This window comes from Elephantulus edwardii, unplaced genomic scaffold (genome assembly GCF_000299155.1).
Source record: "Elephantulus edwardii isolate Elephantulus edwardi_28Jun2011 unplaced genomic scaffold, EleEdw1.0 scaffold00071, whole genome shotgun sequence".
NCBI classification, from domain to species: Eukaryota; Metazoa; Chordata; class Mammalia; order Macroscelidea; family Macroscelididae; genus Elephantulus; species Elephantulus edwardii.
In genome coordinates, this window is record NW_006399821.1 from 7688850 (window position 1) to 7699148 (window position 10299).

A 10299-nucleotide genomic window follows, 5' to 3' on the forward strand; every position below is an offset into this window, starting at 1 on the left:
CTGTTGCACACATTTCTTGATTTTAAACCATACAGTGTTCTCTTGCTCTGCTTTGTATGATTTTTCCTTAGGGGTGCATTACTTATCTGTGTTTGTAATATTGGGAGAAAGATTTTATGTTACTACTTATTTTATAGGGAGCTCTGGTGACTTAGCAGTAAGGAGCTGCACTGGATTTTAAAGGCATGAGGTTTGAATCTACCAGCTTCCCTGAGAGAGAAAGAGGGGCCCATCTCTCCTATGTGGTTTACCTGCCTCTGAAAACCCACTGGAGGGTCAGATATGAATTGGTTCCAACATGATGATACTCAATAACAACTTATTTTATGCCTTAGGTATTTATGTGCTTCCTTGTTTATCATTTGCTGTTATGAATGTCAGTCTGATGGACTAGGGTAACTCGACTTCTCAGGCAGACTAGAAAGCAGGATTTGCTATCCACTTCTGAAATAACAGGACTTCAAAACCTCTATGAGCAATAGAAGAACATGGTTAGATATAGTACTAGAGGCAGATCCCAGACTGGAAGTCACTCAAATGAGGAGAAACAGCTGCAAACATCCATTAATAAACCAATGGAATGTACAAAGTATCAATCTTGGAAAATTGGAGGTTACCAAAAAATAAAACTGAATAAAGATTGATATTCTACGCATTAGTGAGCTAAAATAGACTGCTATTTGCCACTTTGAATTAGGTAATCATATGATCTGTTATGCTGGGAATGAAAATTTGAGAAAGAATAGTATCACCTTCATAGACAAAAAGTCCATTACAAGACCAATAAATTAGGAGAGAGAAGTAATTCAGAGAGCTTGAGATAGCGACAATTTCAGCACAGGGTCCAAAAGTAGAAGAAATTGTACACAGGAGACAGAGCAAATGGTCTAGAGAACTGCGGAAAGAACTTCTGCAGGTCTTTGAGAATATAGGTAACATGAGATGCCCTCTGAAGCATGGAAAAGAGCAAATGGAAAGCAGTAGGCTAAACAATTCCTAGAGGTCACATAGAGCTGGGAATAGTTTGTGTTCCAACCAGCTAGCATGGAAAAACCTCATAATTACAGTACTGGTTAATAATAGAGTTAGGTTATCCCAAGATCAAAGATTTCTTTAGACTTTCCGTAGTAATGCACAAAAGCAAGTTTTGAATAGATCCAACTGATTCCAAGTAGTGTAATTGTATGCCAGAACAAAGTCTAACAGTGTTTAAAGGTCTACATCAAAACCCACCAATGAACACAAAACCCATAATGCAATAAAAAAAACCTAAAATGCAGGGAAATAAGGCCTGTAATCAATAAAAATGAACCCAGAAATAAGCAGTATGATGAAATTAGCAGACGAAGATCATAATTCAGCCTATCAACATTACCCATACATTCAAGAAGGTAGCAAAAAAACACGAACATGAAAAAGAGAAAATGAAAAAAAAATTAAAAGACCCAAATATAACTTCTAGTGATTAAAAATATCCCTCAAGGAAAAATCCATACATGAGATTAACAGCATATTGAACATTAAAGGAAAAAAAAGATCAGTAGACCTGAAGACAGAACAGTAGAAACCTTAAGGAACAGAAAGAAAAAAGGCTGGACAAAAATAAGCAGAACAGCAGTAAACCGGGAAACAATATTAAGAAGCCTAAGACACAAAATTGGAATAGGGTAGAAAGGCAGAAAAATATTATGAAAAACTTATAGTAGGAATTATACAAATTTGATGAAAACTCTAAATTTGAAGATCTCAGAAGCTCAATGAGCTCCACATAGAAGAAATAAAGATATCAAACCAAAGTGCATATTAAAATTTCTAGAAAACCTTAAAAGGAGTCAGAAAAAAATACTAAACAATTCTCCACCACCTCAATCCCAAACATCATCACTTATCACCTTCCTCATGATTACTATCTCCATCACCAGGTTACCATTACAACACCAACCCCACAATTACAACCACTACCATCACACCACCACTTCCACCATTACTACTCTCCCATCACGATGTCTATGACTATTACTACAACCACTACTATCTTATTTTAAAAATGAAACCTAAGAAAGAAAATTAACCATTCCAGAAAGAGGTTCTTATCCAGGTTGGATAAGCAGCACCAAGGAGCTCTGGTGGGTGATCTAGTGTTAAGAAGTTGCACTGCAATCCCAAAGGCATACAGTTCAAATTCACCAGCTGCTCTGTGAGAGGATGGTCAATCTCCTCCCATGAGATTTACTGCCTCTGAAATCTTGCTCGAGGGTCAGCTATGGGTTGATTGCAATTGCACAACACACAACAATAATATCCAGCTGTGAGTCAGAACATTTTCTGGTTTTGAACTCTTATCCTAGCTAAAATAAACTTTTAAGTGAAATAAAAGTAGCCCACAGAAGAGCTCCTATAGTATCATACCAAGTGTGAGCAGAAGAAAAGAATCTATATAGGTTTGAAAATAGGTATGTCTGCAAAGATACAAAAAGACAAGAATGGTTGTCTTCCAGGGAAGACAACTGAATTAAGGGGTTGAGCCTAATAGTTGGAAAGTACAGATGGTAACAGGATTACACACACCGTGGTCAAGAGGCCCCAGAGCATCTGCTTGTGACCAGTCTGTCGCCCACTGTTCTAACCATGCCAAATAAGTCATGGCAGTATGGAGATGTGGGCAAGCTGAGAGGCTAGCAGGTTGGCCTGCTGGGAGCCTGTCTGTCCCTTTCTTATCAGATGGGAAAGGAAATACAGTTCTTACAAGTGCCAAGAGGCACTTGGCCATTGCCCCACCCTTCTCTAAAGTTACTGGGCATTTGTTTGACAGGTTGGAGGGAATGAGTGGTCAAGGCTAAGTGCAGGGGACCTTGGGAATAAATCGAATATCGAGGACCTTTCCAACCAATGTCACGCTTTAGTTGGGTCAAGGAAGACTTAACACCTGCTCAGCAGGAGCAGAAAACAGCTACTCTTTTCCATACAGTAGTTGTTATTGAGTACTGTGGAGTTGGAACAGACCCATAAATGATCCAGTAAGTTTTTGGAGGCAGTAAATTGCATGAGAGATTGCTCATCCTCCCATAGAACAAATGGTAGATTTGAACCTCTGCCTTTGGGGTTGCAGCACAGCTTTTTACCCACCCAAGCTCTCTAATAATTCCATATGGTATAATTAGCTTATTTTCACACTATATGGAATGACACTCATACTTTTCTTTGGGACATTCTTGGAAGAAAAAAAAAGCTTCAGCTTCTTTAATATGAAAATCTCTTACTAACATCTTTTAAACATTTAAGTAACCTATAAACAATGTTGTTATGTGCTGTTGAGTCACCTGTGACTCATAGTGATCCTACGTACAACAGCTCTGAAGTCTGCCCTGACTTGAGCCAGTCTGTCTCTGACACACCTAAATCCCATTGTCCCAGTTACTGTGTCAATCTTCTCATCTGGGGTCTTCCTCTTCTGCACTCTCCCTCCATCCTTCCAAGCATGATATCCTTCTCCAAGGACTGGTCCCTCTGGCCACATGTCCAAAGTATGTGAGAGAGCTTTAAAATGCTAGTTTCCAAAGAGAAACTTGGTTTCACCCTAAGACAAACCTATTTGTTTTCTTGATAGTCCATGGTTTAACTCTTCTACAGCATCACAACTCAAAGGCATCAATTCATCTTTTGTCATCCTTAGTCTTACTTAATAAGGAACTTTGGTGGCTCAGTGGTAAGGAGTTACACTGCCAACCAACCCAAAGGCATAGGGTTTGAATCCATCAGGTGCTCCACAGAAGAGAGATGGCCAATCTCCTTCTGTGTGACTTTCTGCCTGCAGAAACACTATGATTGGTTCTGAGTCAGTACATAGCAATAGAAGGAACCCTCGTGGCATAGTGCCTAACATGTCAGACTGTTAACCAAAAGTTCAGCTGTTCAAACTCACCTACTGCTTCACAAAAGAAAAATGAACAATCTCCTGTAAAAATGTACTGCCTTGGAAACCTAATGGAGGGCAGCCAAGTCAGAATTGACTCAAGACAGTGGGTATGTGTATCAGTTGAGTAAAATAAATATATAATCAGACATAAAATTACATTTCCTCTAATTTTGAATATATGAAAACTGGAAAGGTTTTTTTCACCCTATATGTAAATGAGCTTTGTACATCTGTTTATAACTTACATTCCAATTCACTTCCCCAAATTAGATTCTGAATGACTATGGCAGTAGGTGCTTTTTAACAAAGTAGAATTTATCCAAGAGTAGAATATAACCTTAATTAAATCACTTGGAGAAAAGGCAGAGTTCAAATTTGGAGTCAGACCTGTCTTCAAATCCCAGCTCTGCCACATCTTAGAGCTGTAACCTTGGGAAAGTAACAATCCCAGTAACATTTCTCAATGCCAGAACTGCCCATAGTGACCCTCAGGTGAGTTTTTGAGAGGTTGTAAATCACACAGGGGAATGCCAATTTTTCTTCTGTGGAACCCCTGGGAGTTTTATTAAACTCCCAGAGGCTACAAGCACAACTCTTTGGACTGTGCCACCAAAGCATAGAGCAGGAATGCATTAAACTGTAGAAATTAGTGCTGTTTGCCCATTTAAAAGAAAATTCCCCCATAACCCAGAACTTCTCTATAGATTCAAGTGAATTTAACTTGTGTGCAAATAGTTCATAATGTATGATTACCAGGGGGAAAAGTTGCTCGAAATTTTTAGCTTATTGGTTATTTATAAATATATTCCTATTCCTAAACACGATTGCCTCATATCATATATGGGAATCACATCATATATCCATTGACCAAAATTTCACTTGTAGCAAGACAGCATCCTCATGCACCTTCATAGATGCCTGTTTTGGTAGTAGGAGGGAAAAGTATAAAAATCTAAATGCCCATCTACAGGAAAATGGTTAAGTAAAACAGCATGATGAATACCATGTATCCATGAAAAAAATGATGAAAGTTCTGTATATCAAGCAAGATACATTAAGTGAATGAACCTGCAGAAGACTATTTGTAGGATCAGACCAAATGTGAATAGAAAAAGGAGAATAATCTAAATAGGCTTGAATATGTTGGATTTCTTAAGAATAAAAAATGGCAGAAAAAGTGAACTAAGATTTTCACCACCTTATCCTTTAGGATTGTGTACTATGTGCATATTCTTTTTTCTTTTCAGAAAATAAAAGCATATTAGGATTTCAGTCTATCATTTGTCATTTTGTTGTACTATGGTGGCTCACATACTGCTATGCTGGAAATGACGTCAGCAATACTTCAAATTCTAGTGAGGTCGCCCATAATGGACAAGTATCAAAAAACCAAGAAACTAGGGGCAAAGCCTTGGGTATTTCAGAAACCTAGCCAATTAAAATGGAAGGATGACACCAGCCATCGTTTGACTTGCTTTGGACAAGTCATTAGGTTAGACCAATCCCAGAAGACATCATGTTTGGTGAGAGAGCCAGTGAAAGGAAGGCTCTAGGTGAGAAGAGGGGTTAGTTTAGTCACTGCAAAGATAAACCTGAACATTCTGGTGAGTGTGATCATGGGAAATGTTTCATTCTGTTGTGTAATTCGATAGTGATTACTTACCTACCTACCTATCCAGGAATTCCAAGATGTTGCAGACAGTTAAGGGCCCGGCCTGTCTGCTAACAGTACTGGTGGTTTGAACCCATTAAGAGGTGCCTTGGAGGCCAGGCAAATTCTTTGCAGGTCGCATCCTTAAAAACTCTTTGGAGTAGCTCTGACAAAATCAAGGTTGCCAAGAATTGGAGTTGATAATAACAGGTTGAATTTTTTATGCCAGGATTTTTATATAAACATATACTTAGGTGCAATCAAAGTAGGAGGTACCTTTCAACTAATGAAATATATTTTTCCCTTAAGACTAGGTTTGCCTGCACTTGGTATAATTTTATCATATAAAGAATAAATTCATTTGAATTTGTTCATTTCCATTCTATTTTTAAGAAAGAATTTGATGTCATGTGTTCTGAAAGTTACACTTATATAGAGAATAAAGAACTCTATGAAGAGAAATAAAAGAGAAGAGGACACCATTAAGGACACAAACATTTATGTGATTTTAGCCATTACAACAGTAGTTCAGAAATATTGCAAATGTTACACTGAAATAATCAATATTACAAAAAAAGGGAGGGAAAAGTGACAGGCAACAGTGAAGAGCACCAGAGACCCAGCGCACATCTAAATTACACCATGCTTCTTTCTTTCAACTTCCGAGAGATTTCACCAGTATGCCCCCCTCCCCCTTGCTCTCTCCTAAATCCTTCCCTAATCTGTTTTCAGTTCTGAATTTAAGCCTCATCCTCGCCCTCTTCCTCCTCGAACTCCCCTTGCTCATCAGCTGTGGCGTCCTGGTACTGCTGGTACTCGGACACCAGGTCGTTCATGTTGCTCTCAGCCTCAGTGAACTCCATCTCATCCATGCCCTCGCCCGTGTACCAGTGCAGGAAGGCCTTGCGCCGGAACATGGCTGTGAATTGCTCGGAGATACGCTTGAACAGCTCCTGGATGGCCGTGCTGTTGCCAATGAAGGTGGCTGACATCTTGAGCCCACGGGGTGGGATGTCACACACAGCCGTCTTCACGTTGTTGGGGATCCACTCCACGAAGTAGCTGCTGTTCTTGTTCTGTACGTTCAGCATCTGCTCGTCCACCTCCTTCATGGACATGCGGCCCCGGAAGATGGCAGCCACTGTCAGGTAGCGGCCGTGGCGCGGGTCACAAGCGGCCATCATGTTCTTGGAGTCGAACATCTGCTGGGTGAGCTCGGGCACAGTCAGGGCCCGGTACTGCTGGCTGCCCCGGCTGGTCAGGGGGGCAAAGCCAGGCATGAAGAAGTGCAGCCGGGGGAAGGGCACCATGTTCACGGCCAGTTTGCGGAGGTCTGCGTTCAGCTGGCCTGGGAAACGCAGGCAGGTGGTGACTCCGCTCATGGTGGCCGACACCAGGTGGTTGAGGTCTCCGTATGTTGGGGTGGTCAGTTTCAGGGTACGGAAGCAAATATCGTAAAGCGCCTCATTGTCAATACAGTAGGTTTCATCTGTGTTCTCCACCAGCTGGTGGACAGAGAGTGTGGCATTGTAGGGCTCAACCACAGTGTCTGACACCTTGGGAGAGGGCATGACGCTGAAGGTGTTCATGATCCGGTCAGGGTACTCCTCCCTGATCTTGCTGATGAGCAGTGTGCCCATCCCAGACCCTGTACCGCCACCCAGCGAGTGGGTCAGCTGGAAGCCCTGGAGACAGTCACAGCTCTCGGACTCCTTCCTCACCACATCCAGCACTGAGTCCACCAGCTCTGCCCCCTCTGTGTAGTGGCCCTTTGCCCAGTTATTGCCGGCACCACTCTGGCCTGCCAGAGGGAAAGGGACTTTATCAGTCACTGGTGATAGGATTAAATGCTTTCTTATCTTAAGCTCTTTAATATCAATGAATGAAACACCCACTGAAAATTATTTAAAGTTACTACCAAAATACAAAACGACTAGATGAAAATATTTAGTCATGAATATAATTAAAGCAAGAAAGGCTAGGGCACCTGACTATTAGAAGTTGAAAGGTTTTTTTATTTTCCTAGCTTTTATGAGGACTTAAACTGGTCCACAACTGTCTGTTCTTCATACTTGCCCCTTCAGTAGCCCTGCCGTCTCCTTTGAACCGCTAAATTAAATGACCTCTCCTATCATTCAGCTATACAGCTGAATACACTTACCAAACACAAAATTGTCTGGCCTGAAAATCTGGCCAAATGGCCCAGACCTGACAGAGTCCATGGTGCCAGGTTCCAGATCCACCAAGATGGCCCGCGGTACATATTTGTTACCTGTGCAGGACAAAAGCTGGGGTTAGAACCCGGGAGAAAGGCTGTGCTTCCTTTCACAGACACCGCTGTGGCTTGGAACAAAGGACCAGGTTCCCAAAGGACAAGAATGAGCACAGCCCAGTCCATTCAACCATCCCAGGGAAAGGCAAGAGTCCCAAGCCCTCTACTAGCCTGATTACCCAGACCCACCCTCCTGGAACGGTCCCAGGGAAGAGGAAGGATAAAGGCAATTACCAGTGGCTTCGTTGTAGTAGACATTGATTCTCTCCAGCTGCAAGTCACTGTCGCCATGGTAACTGCCGGTGGGGTCGATACCATGCTCATCACTGATTACTTCCCAAAACTGAGAAAACAAAAAGGCTGCATTTAGCCAGGGACCAGGCACCGCCTGTACAGACGCCTCTCACATCTTTGTTGTTGTTTAAAAAAAAAAAAAAATTAAAAAAATAAAGCTTGCTACAACCCAATTGTCGGGAGCTTAGGGCAGCCTAAAGCTTATAGCCTAAAGGTTTTCCAGGATCAGAAAATTCTACACCGAAAAGGGAGGAACCCGGGGTGGCGCCCACTCTGTGGGGAGCCCCCTGGCACCGGCTGCAGAGACACAGCTAGGCGGCACCGCAGGTTCCCTGCCCAGGGCGGTGGCAGCCTGACGCGCACGGGACTCAGGCGGCTGGAAAGGGGTGGGGCGAGAGCAGCACTGAAAAAGGTTTATTTTACATTCAAAGCACGTCCTCCCACCGCGAGACAACCATGCGCCCCCCTCGTCCCCCCCGCCCTCTGCAGCCCCGCTCTGGTTCCAGCAAGTCAAATCCATTCTCCATGTCGCGGGGCCCCGCTGGGCTGGGGGCGACTGGACGTCCGCAGGCACACACCACGCCTCCCTCGAGACAGAAAGCAGGCGGCAGAGCAGGGAGAGGAAACAGAGGAAGGGCAGAGAATCCAAGTGAGGGACAAGAAAAATCTAAGAAACCCCTCCACCAGCAGGAGGTGGCCTCGAACACCAGCCGTCATCTGAGGGCGCAGCCACGCCCCACTGGAGCAGCACACTGCCGCGGCGACTCTCCCCATCCCGGAGCCCGATGTGGCCAGGAAGGCAGCGCTCAGTCAGCCCGGAGAGCGCGCCCACTGTCCCCTAGGGTCCCCGGAGGGCCCCTCCCCGGCACCCCGGTCCCGGTCTCGCGTGTCCCCCACCCCGGCGCACTCCTACCTTGGCGCCAATCTGATTGCCGCACTGGCCAGCCTGGATGTGCACAATCTCACGCATGGTGCCTGTCTAGCTCCCTTCCTGGCTCTGGGCGGTGTCCAGTCGTCCCGTCTGCCGTTCCTCACACACCCACTCCGTGGGCACCGCACGTAGAAAGCTCTGGGCTGAAAGGAAGAACGCCGTGGTCGCTGTCTTTTATGCCGAGGGAGGCGGGGCTCCGCGTGGGCCCCGCCCCTAGCGCGAGCCCCCCCAGTCCCCGCGCGCCAAGCCCCACTGACGTAATGCTCAGAGCTGCCAGGACTGAGCAAGGGGCTGGGCCCAGACCCCGAGGCCAATCAACGCGGTCCTGCGGCCGGAGAGAGGGCTGGGCGCTGCTAGAGTGAGGTGGGGGCGCAGGCATTGTCTGGAACTAGGGGAAAACTGCTGGGGGGTGTCGGGGGAGCCAAGTCTTAGGGAGTAGGGACGACGGGGTGGGGATGGGTGCTCAAGCAGGTCTGTGGTTTGCAAAGGAGCAGGGAGGTGGACGCTAGGAAAGGAGAGGGGCTGTAGCAGGTGGAGAGCCCGGCAGGTGTAGTAGGTGGGTGATGGGGGTGGTTGGGTGGCGCTGCCCAGTAGGTTCGGGCCCAAAGTCCCCCCTGCCCACTCACTGCTGGTGAGATCACTGTCCCCCTCCCCCAACCCTGGAGGCAAAAGATGGGTTCTTGACCTCTCACCACACACAGCTTTGAGAGCTGACAGCCCCAAGCGGAAGACTTGTGCGATTGGGACATTGGCATCTGAGGCCAGAGGATCCCTAATAGCCCTCAGGCAGTTCCCTTCTTTGTCTGGTCCCGGTCACTTCCTCCTCTAGCTGCAGCCATAATGCCCAGGGCTTAGGCGGTCCCTGCCCAGTCCTTCCCTAACTTCATACGCTCGGGAGGTCTCCTCCCCGGGCGCACGGAGGTGGGTGTGGCAGCCGCGGAGCGTGGACTGTCCAGCCGGCACGAAGTGGGTCTAGGGGCGGGACTGCCGGCGGAACAAAGACCTGGAAGTCCATTCTGCAACTGCCGCCTTAAAATCAGATCGGCGTCTCGCCTCTGCCCAAGCTCTGGACTTCTAGAGTGGTGGCCACCCTCCCTCTGCAAGGCTTTGGCCTTGCCGGTTCGGTTAGTGCCGGACCCTACGCGGACTGAAGCCTCAAGAGCCGAGGGAGGAGGCCAGCCCTAAAGTTCCCTTCCTCCTACGTGGGTGGGGACACGCCTAAAATCCGCAGCCCC

At 45.9% G+C, this 10299-nt stretch overlaps 1 protein-coding gene across 2 annotated transcripts; it reads right to left on the reverse strand.

The window, feature by feature from the left end:
• Window positions 1–6306: 6306 nt before the first annotated feature.
• LOC102846396 (tubulin beta-2B chain-like) lies at window positions 6307–9111 on the reverse strand. 2 transcript variants are annotated; one of them, XM_006888720.1, is made up of 4 exons: window positions 9047–9111; window positions 8074–8182; window positions 7729–7839; window positions 6307–7368 (listed from the first exon to the last, which is right to left on the reverse strand). In XM_006888720.1, exons 1-4 carry the CDS (start codon window positions 9101–9103, stop codon window positions 6308–6310), a joined length of 1338 nt encoding a protein of 445 aa, XP_006888782.1. In that variant the 5' UTR covers window positions 9104–9111; the 3' UTR covers window position 6307. The 2 variants fall into 2 exon arrangements, with proteins under 2 accessions (XP_006888782.1, XP_006888783.1); XM_006888721.1 differs by having other exon boundaries at window positions 6308–7368; window positions 7729–7845; window positions 8071–8182; window positions 9047–9103.
• Between the last annotated feature and the right edge of the window lie 1188 nt (window positions 9112–10299).